We start from the raw sequence: 18,788 nt of genomic DNA, 5'->3' as shown, positions 1-18,788 counted from the left end.
CCACACGTACGGGAGAAGCTTCACCGCTTTTCCGTTTGATCAAGCACACCGTCGAAGCGGGAAACGTGTCGATGAAGATCTGCCAGTGCTTCTGCAATCACCACCTAGATTGGATCTAGATGGTGGATAGAGATCCGACAGCAATTCCGCGTCCAAGAGAGAGAGAGAGAGAGAGGAGCACCTACGGTTTTTCTGAAACTAGGAGCACCTAGGGCTGTCATGCCCTAGGGTTGTGGTCGACATCGATGAGGAGGCAACGGCACAAGGGTGATGGTGGTGGCGCACAAGGCGGCGACGCGACTAGGGTTTTTGGTGCATGAAGTGTCGGCCAAGGAGGGGACCAAGGGATGCGACTTGGATGTACTTGGGGCTCCCCTTGTCCTCATTTTATAGGTGGAAAAGGCCGTTGGGTCGGCCAAAGACCTTCCCCCCAAGTTTGAGGGAGTTCCGGTAGGATACCGTCCACTAAAACCTATTAGAATTAGGACTATTTTGCAAATTTCAAATTTGCTTTAGGAGGAAACTCCTTGCCCCTCAAGGAAACATGGATACATCTATTATGGAATCTTCCAGACTTCCTTAGACAGCTCGTGCCATCTCGTACACTTCTGGAACCTTCCATTATATTTCGAACCCTTCAGGTCCTTCCAAAACCTTACAAATATGACCAAAACCGTTATAGACACTCCCGAGACCATTCAGAACACTTCTGGGATCATCCGAGACCTCACAGAACCATTCTGAGACCATCCAAGACACTCTCGGATTTCATCTCTCTTATTTTCATATAAAACTCATGTTCCTAAATGTTGCTAAACCGTTAAGTGTGTAACCCTATGGGTTCAGATACATGTAGACAGGCCCGGAACACCTTCCGCGACAATGATTGATGTTGAGCGCTTGATAACCGCAAGAATCCCCACACATAACATGGAGATCTTTATCGTGTGAACATTCCAATACTCAACATTTTCCGAGGTGAACCCCTAGGTTATCCTAGTTACTCGCCATGTTCTCTTTACTCATTTTGTATCATCGATGTTCCTGTGACGTAACAACTTAGTCACATGTCTGGCTAGATGATGACGAACATGATAGATGAGTGGGCCCATAGCGTATCTCTCCATCGTCGGAGTTATTTTGAGAGTGGGGACTTTCTTCACTGTGAAAACATAAGATTTTTGATCGGGTGATGAGGCCGTTTGTGCATTGTTTTCGTCTTGGAACCGTTGCTTTTGGAAAACTTGGACTTCAGATGTTGTCTTTGTGGTGTTTCTGTTGCTGCTATAGGACTTGGACACTTTAGGCTTCTTCTTCTTTTTGTTGGTTGTGTTTATCCGTACTGCTATTAGGATATTACGTTGTTGTAGATGCTTGATGTAATTGGTATCTTCGTAATATTATTATATTCCTATCCAGAAAATTTGGAAAAAAGTTAAGGAGAAGGTAAAAAAATTGACAATAAATGAGAAGATAACTTATTTTTAAGGAAAGAAATAATCTACACTAAAATCTCCAAATAATAATAATAAGCTAGTACTCCATCCGGTTTATATTAATAGACTCAACTTTATCTAGATACACATATATCTAGTCTAAAAACTTCGCTAGATACATATAAATCTAGATAAAGTAGAGTTAATTAATATAGATTAGAGGGAGTACTAAATTTTGGGGCAGCAGAGGAGGCCTCATGAAGAATGTGTCTTTTAAGCATCCAGAAGAACTGGGCCTAAATTTTGAACCGGCGAGAGCTGTGCTCTTCTCAACAGTTACTGATCCTCCTTTTTTGTGAGCTCGGCAACATGGCGAACCATGTCCCCGATATCCACGTCCGACGACCCTCCTGATGCCATCGCGTCCCTCGCCTTTGTTGCGAGCTCAATGGCCCTGGACCGTATCGCCACCCCATGATCCATTATCTCGGCCACCGCTTTCTTTACATCCTCCCTCCCGACCTGAAATTTTGACACCTCGGGGTGCATTAGTGGCACCTTAATGCCGGCACGGACGCCTGCGCCGAGCACGTCCACGACGAGTGCCTCGGTGAGGAACTGGTCGGCAAAGTGCGGCCAGGTAAGGAGCGGCACGCCGTGCGAGAGGGATTCCAGCGTTGAGTTCCAGCCGCAGTGCGTCAAGAAGCCTCCAACCGAAGGGTGCGACAGGATGGTCATCTGCGGCGCCCACCCGCGGATGACAAGGCCACGGCCCGCCACGCGAGCGTCGAAGCCGGAGTCGAACCCTTCGGTCTCCTTCGCCACCCAGATGAACGGCCGGTTCGACGCCTCCAAGCCAGCGGCGAGCTCCGCGACCTGCGGCGGGAACAAGCGGGCGATGCTCCCAAAGCTAACGAAGAGCACGGACTGCTGCGGTTTCGTGTCGAGCCAGGAGACAACGTGGCCGGCGTCGACGACGGCTGCACCGATCTTGCCTCTCCCGGCCAGCGTCTCGGCGTCGGAATCAAGGAGGCAGAGCGGCCCCACCGCCCAAACCTTCTTGCCGAGCGCCTCGCCGTACCGCTGGATGAATGCGCCCTCGAAGGCCGCACACGTGTTGATGACCAGGCCGTCGGCGCTGGCCTCGGCGTCCAGCGTGTCGCGCCGGTACCTCTCGAGCCCCGGCAGCTGGAGCAACCCGAGCGAGGTCGCCTTGTTGACCACGGTGCGCACGGGGAAGTCCGGCACCTCGAACGGCTCGAGGACGTCGGCCACACGGCCATGCACGCCATGCTTCTCCACGTTATGCACCGCCAGAAGGAAGAACGTCGACGGGCAGTGGAAGACAAGCCGAGGGACGCCGAGCCGCCGCGCGACGTCGGCCGTCCACGGGCTGAACGTGTCGGCGACGAGGCAGTCCGGCAGCCGCGGCAGCGCCCGGAGGTACGACTCGAGCGGGCCGGCGAGCAGCCACACGGCCTCGTAGAAAAGAGCGAAATCGGAGAAGCCCTTGACCATGTCGAGGCTCTCACAACCCTCAGGCAACCCCACAGCCGGACCTGGGAACTGGAACTCGGCGAAGTCGATGGCGAGCCCCGCACGGCCGGCGTGCTCCAGGACGGCCCTGCTACGCGCGGCGTGGACGGGGGTCAGGACGACGGTGACGCGCGCGCCGCCCCGGCCGGCGAGGAGGCGCGCCATGTCCATCATGGGGATCACGTGGCCTTGGGCAAGGAGCGGCACCAGCACGAAGTGGAGCGGCGCCGCCATGGTCCCTGTACTGGTGCTGCTGGAAAACATGGCTGGCATAAATGTTTGTATGTATCTGTCCGAGGGGTGCAGTGAGAATCGAAGAACATCTCCAATTCTCCATCGAAGTAGCTCGGCGACAGCAAGAAAAGATCACACAGGCGATGGGGACGTCTGGCTCCGGCATGGGTGGACGAGGAAGGAAGGCCTTACCCTGGCGCAACACGAGGTGGCCACGGCTTCGATGCCGCACATGAGTGGACACTGAAAGTCCATAAAGTTTACTACCTTCTAGAAGCCTTGTACCTTGGTCACACAGACACAGGGACGTAGCCGAACCTTCGCAAACCTTCGCTATCCTGACTTCCAGGTCTCCGACGTGCTACGATCCAAGATGACCTGCACCACCACTATGCAAGCATCTAGTATCTTCGGAGTGAAAAAGCGATAAAGGCCATGGCTACCTCGGATGGGAATGGTGTTTTAGCTCATGGGAGTATATGCTCTCTTTATTTTAAAACGTATCTTAGACATATTTTGAAATATAAAAAAATAGAAATAAAAATTCAAACGTATATCTTTATGTGCTACATGTCAACAAATTTGTTTCACGAAAAAATAACTTGTCGTGTGGCGTGCTCTTTTTTACGTAGACCATAAAAAATATTGATTTTTCGTGAAACTTGACGAACGCATATATTATGGAGATCTACATGTATAATATTTTGTTAAAAAAATTCGACACTTCAAAATACGTTTTTATGATACAGGGATCATATGCACCTAGGAGCCGAATTAAATTTCCACGGATTTGTTCTGTGAAAGGGAAGGACGCGATCATATTCTGAACCTTCAGGTAGCATTTATGTTTTGAATTAAAGAGATCACAAAACTATTTGTATAAAGGCTGCTTTTGTTACATTACTTAAAAGGTTTAACTCCTCTACATGACTAAGATACACTTGACCCCACTACAAATAACCTCAATAAACTGTACATGTAGATTGAAGACAATCTGAAGAACGCTACCATTTATGTTGAATAAAAATATCTTTTGCCATGTCCTTTAACCATGTAAATACCTACATAAATACTCCCACCGTCCTCAAATAAATAAATGTGCATCCTCAAATTTTATCCATAAAAGAGTATACTTGTACGTTTTCAATGCACTTCTCTCCTATCGCACGAAAATCAAACCCAATAATATTGAGCATATATTATCTTTATTTTTTACATGTAATTAGCTTATTGAAGGTGTAACAATTAAAGAGGAGAGAGATATTGATTTGCATCTTCCCAATGCAATTATCTCGCCACTTAATAATCTCTTTTGAAAAACCCGCACGTCCACTTATTTATAGACAGATGGAGTAATTCTTAATTTTACATATGTAATAAATACGACCATTAACAAAACAAACTTGTGCTGGACTTAAAAGAAGAAGGTGTCCCCATCTCAAACGAGCGATGATCGTGGATGCTAGCCGTGCAGGACACCCAGGATGATCGGCAACACCGCACCACTCACTGCTGCTCAGCTGCTGTATGTCCATCATTCGTACCGTAGTATGCAGCATCTGGCATCTTCCCAGTGAAAGGGATGTTCTCTTGGAATGATTCATGTAACAAGTCCAGGCATCAACATAACGATTGATAAAGTTCTTGTCATAGTTTCTCTGTTTTGAACACATGCCGCTCCTTTGTACACATTCTTTGGACAAGCATCCAAGATTCTCTTGATATCTCATATCAAGGTTAAATAACTAATTACCCAGTTTTTTCCATTGACCTATGAGCTAGCAATGACATGTATCATCCGCACTAAGGTCTAACAGCTTGATTACAAAAGTCTACGTATGTGACTCCTTCGTGCTCACTGTTTGACCCATGTGTCGATGTTTTCCCACCAAACCGCTCAACTACTACCTCCTCTACCCCCAACCCTAACCCTCCGCCCCCAACCCTCCGCTGCCGCCGCCGGTAGCGCCGCCGGGGCAAAGTCCCTCGGGGCGTGGCGGCGGCGGGGGCCCTTCCTCGTCGCCGCGTGGAGATCGGCGGCCGGATCCCCACCTCCTCGATGCTTGGTGGAGGACACGCGTGGGATGGGCGACGGCGGCGGCCCTCCTCCCGTCGCTGTCCCCTGGCGGACCGGCCGGCGCGGGTGGGATGGGCGGCGCTGCGGTCTCCCTCTTCTCGTCGGCTTCCCGCAGCACTCCGGCAGGAGTTGGTGGTGGGCGGCGGCCAGACCCTCGGTCTGCGCCATGCCATCCACCCCCGCCTCTCGTTGGTGCGTGGAGGCGATCTCGGGCATCTTCCGCGACTCGAGGGCGCCCGGGGCAGCAGCCTTGGGTTTGACGGAGGAGGTGGCCTCTTCTTCGCCGGAGAGGGTCGGCCTGCGGTTGGTGGTGGTGGATTTTTGATCTATCATCGCCATCCGGAGGTGAGATGGAGGTGCATGGAAGCCGGCTATGGTGTCGCCGGTGGAGGGTTGGGTTGGCCAGCCCGGGATGGTCGCCGACGTGGGGGTCCGGCCTGTATAAAGGCGGCGGTCCTAGGGCCTCTCTTGCGTGAAGAGGAGGACCTACCGAAGGCTTGGACTTGTGATCTGGCGGAGGGTTGAGTTCCGGAAGGCTCCGCCGGCGAATGTAACAGTGCTTTGCCTGGAGTTTGCTGGATCGGATTCGGTCGTGCGCACCCATGCGTTTATTCCGACCATTTGGTTCTGGAGGGAGCGGCGCGAAGCTCTTTTTCTGTGTTGACATCAAGTGACTATGGATCCATGATGAAAGTCGGAAGAAGAGAATTTCATGAAGGCCGGAGGGGAGGACTAGCTAAGGGAGGTTCAAGTCTCCGCGCTGTTGAGGGGCTTGCTTGGTTTCCGGGCTTCACAGCAGCGGTATGAAAGTGGGGGCGACAACACATGTGAAGCGCAGAGTCCTACCTTTCAGGGTGAAAACCCAAGGTCTGGCCTTAACTGGTTGTGCCTGGCAGTGACCTTGGTGGAGGCATTGTTTTGAGAGTGGGGACTATCTTCAGGGTGAAAACCTAAGATCTTTGATCGGGCGACGATGGTGCTTCTTGGATGCGTCGTTTTTTGGAGAGTCTGCAATTCAGGTGTTGTCATGGTGGTGGATGTATTGCTGTTGTTAGGTCCGTGATACTGTAGCGGGACTTTTGTTTCTTAGTTTTCTTTTCCTTTTTTTGGCTGTGTGCATCCGTAGTGCCATTAGGGTGGTGCGTTGTTGCAGAGGCTGGGTGTAATTGGTATCTCTCGATATTAATATATTCCCTTTATCGAAAAAAAGCTCAGTAGAGCAGGTTGCCTACCTGCTAGACAAGAAACTTCAAAAGTTGATGTAAAATAAACTAGATCATTTTGACATGCAGAATCCTCTTCTTTACTAAATGTCTGTGGTTGCTAGCTGTTGTGGGTATACTTTATGAGTATATCAACGGCGTGGTCTAGATCCGGTAAGCCCGGGTGGCCCACAGATGGTGATGTGGCATGAGGCCCATCGGGCGGCCCAGTTACTGTAGATCATGAAGGATGAAGTTCAACCCAGGAGCAAGGAGCCGGATCCTAACCGACCTACGAAGGAGGCCGGATCCGTGAAGGCCCATGAAGTATCCGGATCCAGTGCGACATTGATGGAAGGCGGATCATTGACGTGCATGGCAATGTAATATTTCGTAGTTAGGCAACTTGTATTCCGGCTAGAACTCTCTGTGTAAACCCTAGATCCGGGCGCCTTTATAAGCCGGATCCTGGGAGCCCTATGGGCACAACCATAACTCATTGTAACAACGCGAAAGCGCCCATATAATCCCAGACAAGCAGCAGTAGGCCCTATCCTCGAGCAGGTGTTCCGAAGCTGGGTAAATCGCGTACCACCAATGGCCCCTACTTCTTTCTCCCCTCATGAGGATCCCTCCTCCGAGGTACCGTCGAATAGGCAATGACAGTTGGCGCCCACCGTGAGGCCAGCGGCGTCTGGAGGCCGGAACCGGGAGGGTTCTACCTTCGGAGGCATCGGCGATACCGTCGCCGTGGGGCGCGTCTTGTACGCCGGAAACTTTCTGATCGTCCCTCTGGACGAGTGCTGGATTCCGGCTAGGGCAGACTCCGTCTATCTCTCCATCATCCTGATTGGCGGGATACACATCTTCATCGGCGAGACCGTCGATTTCGACGGGAACGCTCGTGTAAGTAACGCTGACGTGACTACTGCTAAGCAGGACGCAGTCGCGAAGATCCGATCTAAGATGCAGGAACTTTCTAAGGAAGATTCCGCCTTAGATCTGGAAAATTCAAAACCCACCCAATCCGCCCCTGAGCAGGAAATAACGGTGGAAGACCAGTGCAGATCCGCCTGGGTCTCCCAGGTGTTAGAGAAGCAAAGGTGCCACTTCGTGCACTTCCTCGCACATACCGCAGGAACCGCCCCTCATCCAGACGGAGCTGGACCCATGCAGGATGAGGCTGCCGGAGCCGGCGACGCTCGGGAACAACAAGAGGTTGTCGGAGACAGCGACGCCCTGGTTCAGCAAGAGGATGCCGGCGAAAAATAAGAATCCATCCTGGGTAACCTAAGCCCAATTTCCGGCGATTCTTCCTCTATGGACACGGAAGAGTATAACCGCGTCACGAAGGAATTGGAGGACGCGGAGAAAGCCGAGGCAGAATCCGCCCTGCCTAAGGAGGTCTTCGCGACCATAACTGGGCTGGAGCCAGGAACTGACGAGGAAGCAAACTCCTCCGACCCCATGGAAGCATGTCCATCCGACTACGAGCTCCGCATCAAACGCGACTTCGCACCGTGCAGGAATCCGGAGAAGGATGCATCCCCGGGAACGAGGAGCATCTATCCACAGAGGAGATGGTCGAGCAAGCAGGCATAGGTGCCATCGCACACGCGGAAATCCTCAACAAGCCAATAACTCCGGACGACGTCGCAGATCTGGAAGCTCGAGAAGCTACAAGGATGGAGATGCTAGGCACCGCTAGGACAATTGCTAACACCGCGATGGCAATGTTGGAGGAGAGATCAGAGGCAGATAAGGTGATGCAGAACTTCCTCCAAAGAGAGCGCGAGGCTGTAGACTCCTTGCAGAAGGTTAAGCAACTCCGAGCACACTGGGAGTCCATGATGGGCGATGCCCACAAGGAAGCAGATAGGATCCGACGAGAGGTTGTCACCCCTCGCAAGATCAACTTTGCAACCCCCACTGATCAGCAGCCACTCACAACTCCAAAAGATAACATGAAGAAGGCTGCGGAATTGCTGGCTAAAAAAGACGAAGAAGTTGACGTCAACCACATCCGTACACTCGTTGCTTCAGTAATGAAGCAGCAGAGCAAGGCAGACACTTCGCATGAGTTGGAATCCAACCAGGAATTATGCATATCAACTGCGCAGATGGACGCCTCCGGAGGCCAGCATCGTGATGATGAATCATGCACCGGATCTACGGAGCGTAGAAGGAGAACCAGAGAACATCCGAATCCAATCCCCATACCTTCAAAGACACCTCCGTTAGACCCGAAGAAGGGGAAGGGTCCGATGTACACTAGCAGGGACAAATACCGAAACCCATCACCTCCGCCCCACGGGATCCCGCGTCCTCCACCACCTCGCCGCCGTAGTCCAGTCGGAAACACTAGAACCCATGGGCCTGGTGGAATAAACATCCGCGACAACGTGGCACCTCAGAGGAACAGGAATACGGAGCGTACGTCGGAGCTTCGTCGGAGCCGGAATGACGAACACGAGCCGGAGCCTCGCAGAAACCGGAACGACGGAGGCGACCGCCACCATGGCGAAGGTAGCCACCGGAGCCAGAGTCAGCAGCGCGATGGAAGCGGAGAATCTGAAGGCGGAAGCAAAAGCTCGCATCGGCCCCCTCGCAGATCTCCCTCACCACCACCCAGTGGCGGAGGCGGAGGTGGAGGCCGGAGATCTCGCTCACGCTCAAAATCTCCCCGCAACGGCCCGCGTGACGCAAGAGAACGCCTCAACGAGTACAAATCTGACTACATCGGTCCAAAATGCTTTGGCAGGATGATCCGGGAGGAGCCATATCCAAAAGGCTTGAACCTTAAGCTACCCGGAAATCTGAAGCACTATGATGGCAGTGACAGGCCCGACAATGGATCGAAGATTACTTCAATGCAGTAAACTTCGCCGGAGGGAACCAAAGAATAGCCTGCCGCATGCTCCAGTTGTACCTTATTGGTCCAGCTCGTACCTAGCTCGGTGACCTCCCAGAGAACACAATCTTTTGTTGGTTTGACATGAAGATCGCTTTCGAAAAGCACTTCAAAGGCACCTACAAGAGACCTGCTACCACAAGCAACCTGCAAGCATGTATCCAGAAAAAAGCGAAACTTCAAAGAATTTCCTCATGCGATGGTTGGCAACCATGAACGAGTGCGAGAACGTGGATAATCGCACAGCTATGCACGCCTTCATAGGTGGACTGTAGAGGGGAGGACTGCTCCGGCATAAGCTTACTTGCCTGATCAATAAATTGCTAGAGGGCATATATGGGATAAGTGAATCATAAACATGATTTTTATATATTCCTATCCTATGCATCTTCTCAAATTACTCAAATGTACAATAAGAAGTTTTTTTAAAAAGCATTTTTCAAAAATGCAATATTTTCGAAATAAAGAATTTCATGCCAAGATGCAACCTACAAGATGTTGGATGCATGAATAAGATACTTGTTACCGAGATAGCAATGGCATGATGTAGTAGATAAAAGTTCATCGATCATCCTAGCTTGGCTCCAATTCTCATATGGTGACAACACCTTCCTTATAGATGAGACAAGCCTCCATTGCATATCCAATGTACCTAAAACAACATTCAAGTACATCTTGGTTCCCAAACTTATTGGGTCCAAAATGGTTAGACTAACCACAATATATAGGATACACTCCATATCAATATGTGCATATTTATAGACGAAATTTGAATTTCATGCACATCTTAGCCATTTAGGAGTATACCCTATATAATGGATTAAAGTAAGCAAACATGCTACAAATATAGACAAATTACATATAAGCATGCGCAAAGACTTTAAAGATCCAAGAAATATACACTTTGGACAAAACATCAAATGAATTCAAGAAATCATAAAGGTGTGACCAAACAAATTTGTTGTCCAAATTATATCAAAGAAGCAAATCACAAAATATTTGTACAATAAAGTTCACAAATGAACTAAGTAGAAAAGCATTGAGCATAAAAGATGAATAAAGCCACACATGCTCAAAGATTTATCTCATTCAAGTAAATAAAACATGTAAGAAGTAATGAGACAACACACCCCCAAAAGAGCAAGGTTCGAACAAATAAACCAAACCATCTACACTTTTCACAATGTCACAATGTACCGTAAAGAAAAGGTTTGTCTTCCAAAATAAACACTTGATATGAATCAAGAGAATTTATCAAAAAAAAAATTCAAAGGGACAAGGAAGACACATGGGAGCGACAAAAGATTTCTTGGAAATAAAATAAGGCAATAAGAAGCAATCCAAGGTGAAGATGATCCATAAATTCAACCACATATAAGGTTATCAATTTTCAAAGACATATTGGAATTAACTTCCAGTGGTATATTTCAAGGCTTCGGGATCAACTTCACAAGATGCATATGATTAAAGATATGAATTACGAACCATGCATAAATAGAGATTCTCAATATATCTAATCATGCAAAGCAATGATTATAATAACTTGGAGCAAATGATTTCCCAAATAAGATGTATAGATATGTCTTTGAGAAGACCGCACTAGGAATCTCTTACTCAAACAAAACCCAAAAGATAAGCAAAGGGATCATTTAATAAGAGTGATTTTGTTTGAGAAAACATGCCACTTAGGAATAATATAATTAAAACTATCAACTCTAAGAGGCAAATAAAACGATAATCCAAGAAGAAGATGACCCACAGATATTAACACATACAAGATTATTAATTGTCAAAGACAATGAGAATATTGGAATTAATTTCCGGTGGTATATTGTCAAGGATCAACTTCACAATAAAAGGCATAGGATGAATATATAGGATTAAGCACTATGCACGGATGAAGAATCTTGATAGCTTAAACTAGTCAAAAAATCACGCACAACAATGATTAGAATAACTTGAAGCAAACGGTGTCCCAAATAAGATATAGAGATATGTATTTGAGGAGATCCGCACCAAGAATTTCTTACTCAAACAAGAACCCGTAAGATGATCGAGCAATAAAAGTTTTTTAATAGAAGTGGAGCTTGTTTGAGCAAACATGCCAACTATGAACAAGATAATTAAGAGTATCGACTCTAAGTGGCATAACCTCATATGTTCACATTTTCTAGGCTTGTGATATGTACAAAACATATTACTCCCCCATAATGTGATAAAACATTTCTTCTAATCAAGAAGCAATTAAAATTCGAGTAGAGATGATTAACGTACATTTAGAATTTGAATTTCTCATGAGTATGACACAACACATAGTGACTAGATAATCTTGCAATATCAATACTAAGTGGTGGTACCCATGAACACACATTTTAAAGGAAGAGAGATGCACAAGGCATATCACTCCCCCAAAATGGGATGTTCCATTGATCACTCAAATAGAGCAAAATAAGATGTCATCAAGATGCATTAGGCTCAAAACAATACACAAGTATATGATGAGTCAAATAAACATAATTGAATACACAAGATAGGCAAGTAAGACACAACACATACAAACACATAATTGGTACAAAACCAAACATGCAAAGGGGAAAGTAACTTACAATTAATATGAAGAGTTGAAGTACAAGTTACCGCAAAGAGGAACATTGGATATAAGAAATATATGATAATCCTTATGACTTTGCTTGATAAAAATACAATATATGAAGATCCCTTAATCCTTCATGAAGTAGCCAAGTCTCCAATGCCCTCCAATACACCTATTGATCAAGTTTGAGCTTGTTGGTCCCTAACCAAGTTGGGTCCTAAGAGGTTAGTCACAATAGGCTTGGCAACCCAAATGGTTCTTTTCTTGAAACCACTTTGATTTCCAACAAACTTGGCAAACACATTGCCATTCTTATCCTTTTCAAGAGAGTAATCATCATTAATAATGATAGGGTTAGATAAGGTACCATTTAAGCATGAAGAGGCAAAGTGCCCCTTCTCATGACATAAGTAGCAAGTGTTCCCCTTTCTCTTCTTTATTGGTTTCTTTACTTGGGGAACTTTATATTCATTCTTCTTGGGAAGTGGCCTATCTTCAAGAAGTTGAGCTTGTGATTGGCCTTTACCATGAGGCCGCTTCCCTTCTTGCTTTTTACTCAAGTGCTTCTTTTTCAATGGGCATGATCTAACATGATGCCCTTCAACCTTGCACTTGAAGCAAACAATCTTGGCCGGATCCTTGACTTTGTCTTGGCCCCTCTTCTTGTTGCTCTTGGTCTTAGATTTATTCTTGTTATTGGAGTTGAATCCAAGTCCACTCTTGTCATTGGGGGATTGTTTCACACTCAACATCTTGTCAAGTGCGGATTTCCCTTCATGACGCTTTCCAAAGTCTTTCTTCAAATAAAGGACTTGGGCCTTGAGCTTTTGATTTCCTCTACATTGTTAGTAGATATACAAGTACTAGAGGAAGTAGAAGCTTCATTGTTAGAGCAACAAGACAAAGCAAGTAATCCAACACAAGGTGTATCACTAGTTTGACTAGATGGATTACTAGGACTAGCACAAGACAATATAGAATTTTGAGTAGAGGTTGTGCTAATGTCCATGTGAGTCTCACAATAGGTTACCTTAGTAATACTTGCCTCATGAGCTAATGTTAACCCATCATAGGAAATTATAAGATCATCATGAGAGCCCGAGAGCTTTTTATGACTTTGAGCCCTTAGCTCAACATTCTTCTTTAAGATAGATGCTTCACAAAAAGTAGAGTTAGTAGCACAAGAATTAATAATAGATTTTTCCTTTTCAAGCACATAGGATTCCATTTCTTGCTTAAGACCATGAGTTATGCACCTTTCATTTTTCAGCTCTTGTCTAAGGAGATTGAATCTCCGTTTCTCATTTTCAATATGAGATTCCAACTCCTCAATGTACTCACCCCTTTCTTTGCGGGAATCCATCATGAAATCGAATTTGACAAGGGCATCACCATGAAGGGTGCATCTAACATGGTGACATAGGCATCCCCAATGGGCCTGCCGAAGATAGTACCCGGGGTTTACTGAAGGCCCACTACTCTAAGAATAAGAAGAATCGGAAGCCCAAGTTGATATTAAGGAAAGTTAGAGTTGTATTAGGAAATGATGTTTGTAATCTTGCGGGATGAGTTGGAAACCCTCCCGGACTCTGTAACTTGTACAATACGAATCCCTCGGCTCCATCTCCTATATAAGGGGGAGTCGAGGGACAAAGAAAGCATCGAATCATTGTCTCACAAACCCTAGTTTTCATAATCGTCGAGTACTTTTCGGCTGAAACCTTCGAGATCTACTTGCCCTCTACTTCCAACTAAACCCTAGTCTACAACCCGTAGGCATTGACAAGTTAATCCCTTGTCAATTGGCGCCGACCGTGGGGATTAGAGGCGTCAAGGATCTGATCTCGATGGCACGTTCAAGATCGTCGACTTCATCAACTGCAAGCAACGCAATGGATCGAGGTAAACAGATCGCAATTGGTCCTGTCGATTTTGTTCCTCACCCGCCCTCCCGTTTGGATGCATATGCATATCTGGAGGAGCCTATGGAGATGACGTTCGGAAGATTCCACTATCCCGTCGAGAAAGAGGGAGCGTATCGTCTCGAAATTCCGATCTCGTCGGGATTGTCGGCGGTCGATTCCGATTTTTCGAACTCAACATCGTCAATCGAGTCAGGCAAAGAGGAGACTTCATCACCACGCTTCATCAGCACCAGGGCAAGTGAAAAGCTCGCCAAGATCTTCAGCGACATGTCCTTTGAGTCATCCGCGGACTCCTATATAAGCGATGACTCGAGCAGTGTCGACAGCTTTAATTTCATCGACAAATCCACTACAGTGGGCAAGGTCTTCACTAATCTTTATGATGGTGTCACCAAACCCAGCACAGATCTGAATACAAAATACCATCAGATTTATGCCATCGGAGAGCCAAGCCGTGATCTGGAGGAAACATCTGAGGCTTTCGACGATTTGGGAAATCCATACGTCGATCTCTCTGATTTACGACGAGGTCTAGGCAACAAATATATCGGACCTGAGCCTCGTGATAGAGTTCAACTCCCGCAAGCAGCATGGGATAGAGCCGCAAGAGCTATGGATGGCTCAGAACCAATGGCCACAGCAGCCACGCCAGAAGAGTTGCAAGCATATCAATACAGGCTCGCACGAGCTGCAAGGGAATTGGAAAAACAGACAGCTGCTCTGAACAGAAGAAAGGAGGCAGCCTCCGCATCAAGCAGGCGAAGAGCGGAGTTAAGTCGACAATCTGGAACTTCGGGAGACAGCCACAGGGAAGCTCGGAACAGAGCAAGATCAAGGCTGCAAAACATACCTGAAGGAGAAAGAGAGCACTTGGTTCAAAACCTCGACATGTCTTTTATGTCGATAGACACGAGAGGGAACATCATCCCCAAGACACCAGAAGCTGGGTATATGGCGACACAAGCTTTTATCCTTGCATCCAGGCCACCTCCAGGAGATCCAAGGGAGGCACTGTACAACATGGCAATGGCAGGAGTCGGAGCCATGGGAACGGCGTTTGCATCAACACCTCCCGAAGGAACAGTAAGCACTACAAGAAATCAGGTCTATTGCAACAACAGTATTCGTGGCAATAAGTGCTGAATCGTGGCAATAGGTACCTACTGCCACGACATGACTTTTGTTGCCAAGCGTTGCGAAAAGTCGCATGGTAATAGGTTATTCCCACAAAATACAAAATGTGGCAAGAAAACGTGCTATTGCAACGACGTTGTGACAAGTTGCCACATTTTTTATCGTGGAAGCACGCGCTTGTTGCTACAATTTGGTTTGCGGGGATATCTTAATGCAACATGCATCAACATCATGGCGATTGGCCGTTTGTCGCGATAGACATTCGTGGCGATAGCCTATTCCAACGACAGTTGTTTTCATGGGCATAGCTCTTTCGCCGCAAACCATCTATAGGCTGAATTTGGTTGCAACAAATGGTTATCACAACGGCGAAACTATATGTGGCGAGTAACTATTGCGACAATACAAACATTTCATGGCGGAAGGGCTATTTCAACAAAACTGAATTTGGTGGCGTCAAAGAGTTGCAACCGAAACTAGGTTGTGGTAATTGATTATTGCAACAACAAAAAATAGTACATCCATTCAATTATATTATTCAAACCATAAGTATATGATGTAGATTCATAAAATATCATAGATCTCATCACAAATATCCTTAAAATGAGACTGAAATATAATTTAGCAATCGTTTAACATAGTGAATGTGCCATCCTAATCAAATGCAAAGACTAGTGTTCGTGAAGTATATTCCAGTCCAGTTAAGTTTTTTGTTTCCTGCAATCAAGAAATCAAGAAACTATTTAGCTCAAGTTAATGAGTCGAATATAATAGGAACATGGAAGGCAATCTGGGCACATGTCAATACAATAATATATTTTCTAGAGATCATCAGTATTTGAAAAGTATTAGCATGACAGTCCAATACATGGCATGCATAATACTGACGCATAAAATGAGGCTAATTGAACTACTATGCAACCAATTTGAAACAAAACAACTGCGTAAGTTTTATAGATCATAGCATGGGATACTAATCTAGTTGTGGGTGTACAAGCGGAGGCGGAGCTACAAACAAATGTATGGGTGGGAAAAATTAAAGAAAAGCACAAAAAATCATAAGTGTGTTGCTGCTGTTAAAGCCTAATCGAGAGACGTTGAGTTTTTTTAAAACTATGCAATCTTAACAATTTGGCAAAGAAAAAGATACACGTGCTGGTGTTGCCTTCCTACAACTTAAGGGAAACTGGAACTGAGCAGCTCGATTAGTTCATGTACTGGTATAGTTTTTTTTTTGGCAAAAAACTGGGCAGGCAATGGCAAGGTTTTGCCCCTACATAGGTCCGCCAATGTGTACAAGTATTAATCACGCAGAACAAAATTGACCCACCTACTGATAATCAACTACAAACTAATATTCAGCTAGTGTCACCTACATGTGTGTAATGCTACATTTGCAAGAAAAAAATGAGGAATTATATATATATACCTTGAATAAATAATACGCATGCTACAATTTTTAGTGGACTTTGCATGATGTTATACTTATAATCCTTGTTACGAGAACAAATCCTTTTTTACTGAATACAAGAACAATTAATGGACTTAGCATTATCAATGTGCAACCATTTAGAATAGTGATTAAGATTTAAGGAAGTGGTGTACCTTGCAGAATGGAGTAATGTGAATCATATCTTTCCTCTTAAGCTTGCACTTAGTGTCCCGTCAGTGGTCTCCCACCAGCATGGTCTTGCGTTGAATTTGTCATTGTACCCTTGTGTAGGTAATCACAAAATTAGAGTCAACTAGTCATCAACCCGTGTATCCACAGGATAGCTTCAAAATATATTTAGTGTTTGTCATAATTGATCAAATTATAAAAATGAAATATGCAACTTTACTGGAGAAGACATACTCAGAGCATTGGATCTACTGACAATGGTAACATGCAAACAAAGATAAAAAAAATATCCACATGTAAGTGAAAAATTCAATAATTCAGGAATATTTTATATTCTTTAAGCATGGAATGCAGAGTTCGATTCCAGCACGAAAAACATTACTAGTTAACATTGAATTGACTTCCATTACATAACCCAAAAAATTTTATGGAAAATTCATGCTTAAAGAATAGATTTGTGAAGATGTACTTATTTATTTTGGGCGAACATACCACTGTCTCACCACATAGCTGAAGATCCTAGAATCTGGTCACGTCAGCTATCACACCAAGTCCTCCAACATAATCCTATCCTGAACTTCAATGGCTTTGTTCTTGAATCTGCACCAAGTCCTCCAATAGAAAAATAATTTCAGCATCAGCATCCAAAATCTCAAGATATATGCCAATCAGAATCCTTCCCAAGTGAAAAATCTACAACCAATTGGAGCAGTAGGAAACGACTGTAAATATGGCCAACTACTGCCATGTAGCTCAATCCAAAGTGGAGTTGTGGGTTAACCCCTTGAAGACCCAGGGCTGCCATAGTGTCATTAGCTTTACAAAGATGAATGTAGTTGCAGCCAAAATAATCACTGGAAAACGCTTATTACATCTGGTTGTCTAAGGTTTAGACTACTGTATGAAGGTAGAAGATAATATTCTCATAGGCACCAAGAATTTTTTTGTTCACACTAAGCTTCAAGATTAAATAATTAATGCTCCACTGACACATAGCAAGAAGCACTCACTGTTTCAAAACTAAAACAAAAAAAAGGCTAGACGCCTCGTGCAGCAAAGCACCATTGGATGGTCATGGTTCAATAAGAGGTGGTAGTATTGGTGGAGGCAACTAGCAAGAATCCAGCGATCACAGGATGAGACGATGAGTGATTGCCATATTCTTACCCGGTTTTGAACTTTTTCGATCAAAAGCAGCATACTGTCTGACTTCAAACAGGAGAAAATGTTCTTTGGAGCAGATCAGCGAGAGACTGGTGTGAGAGACTGGTGTGACAGCTCACGGATGGCTGAGCGAAGTTGGCTTCGAGATATAGACGACCGCTGCCGTGCAGCCGCATAACCAATATGAAGTGGATAGCCCCTTCATATGCAGAAACGGATTCTTCATAGATCAATCTTCAGCAGGCCATAGAGCATGACGGCGGCTAGATCGGACCACCATATTGGCAGATCGGGAAGGAGGCATCACGATGATGTGAAGGAGAGAAATCACACCTCTTATAGGTGAGATACAGAGCGCATGCCAGAGGCGAGAACGTGGATTGAGGACTGCGGTCAATTCTACGATTGAAAGGGGGCGCAGCGCTGAGAGGGGTCGACGGGCCGGCCGGCCGGAGGACGACGGGGAGTTTGGTCGCTTCCCTCTTCGCCTCACGTGAGAGCAGGGAAAGGGGAACGAAAGGCGGTGCGGAGGAGAAGGAATTACCTGTGACTCCGGTGTGCTCGAGAGATTCGACGGCGCCGTCATGACGCCGTGAGGACGGACAAACGAGGTAGCTCTCAGATCCGATCTCACGATTTGCTTATGAGAAATAATCGGGAGTACTACTTATTATAAGGGGATTTAGCGGGAGGTTAGAAAATTATGGCGCAATACAGGACCAAAATTTGGTGGGAAGTTACAAAATAATTGAAGGTTAGCGGGAGGGTTTAGGTGGAAGGAAGAAAATACATCTTTATACGCGCTTAATTATTTGTTCGAACTGTATTTATTTTAAATGATCGTTCATAATAATGGAATAATTTGGAAAAAAGATATGGAATATATCTGCTTTTATTACTAAAATTTGTTTGTAAAAGGCTATTTCACAAATTGGCCGAGATAGATATCCACATC

At 45.8% G+C, this 18,788-nt stretch overlaps 1 protein-coding gene and 1 long non-coding RNA gene across 5 annotated transcripts; both read right to left on the bottom strand.

Moving 5' to 3' along the window:
- Nucleotides 1-1,468: 1,468 nt before the first annotated feature.
- Nucleotides 1,469-3,366, bottom strand: LOC127294680 (UDP-glycosyltransferase 73E1-like). Its single transcript, XM_051324551.2, has one exon. It carries the CDS (start codon nucleotides 3,243-3,245, stop codon nucleotides 1,773-1,775), a length of 1,473 nt encoding a protein of 490 aa, XP_051180511.1. The 5' UTR covers nucleotides 3,246-3,366; the 3' UTR covers nucleotides 1,469-1,772.
- Nucleotides 3,367-15,561: 12,195 nt separating this feature from the next.
- LOC127294668 (uncharacterized) lies at nucleotides 15,562-18,529 on the bottom strand. 4 transcript variants are annotated; one of them, XR_007846905.2, is made up of 4 exons: nucleotides 18,378-18,529; nucleotides 17,162-17,269; nucleotides 16,654-16,762; nucleotides 15,562-15,765 (listed from the first exon to the last, which is right to left on the bottom strand). It is a non-coding gene; the product is annotated as an uncharacterized lncRNA (long non-coding RNA). The 4 variants fall into 4 exon arrangements; XR_007846908.1 differs by having other exon boundaries at nucleotides 17,162-17,281; nucleotides 18,378-18,520; XR_007846909.1 differs by lacking the exon at nucleotides 18,378-18,529 and adding an exon at nucleotides 17,837-17,934 and having other exon boundaries at nucleotides 17,162-17,281.
- Nucleotides 18,530-18,788: the final 259 nt, after the last annotated feature.

This window comes from Lolium perenne, chromosome 1, assembly GCF_019359855.2.
Source record: "Lolium perenne isolate Kyuss_39 chromosome 1, Kyuss_2.0, whole genome shotgun sequence".
In the NCBI taxonomy this organism is placed as follows: domain Eukaryota; kingdom Viridiplantae; phylum Streptophyta; class Magnoliopsida; order Poales; family Poaceae; genus Lolium; species Lolium perenne.
This window is presented reverse-complemented; position numbering and strand designations above follow the sequence as displayed.

Bases quoted from the DNA above. Each gene is read 5' to 3' on its own strand.
- LOC127294680 (XM_051324551.2), bottom strand. From the start codon at position 3,245: ATGCCAGCCATGTTTTCCAGCAGCACCAGTACAGGGACCATGGCGGCG.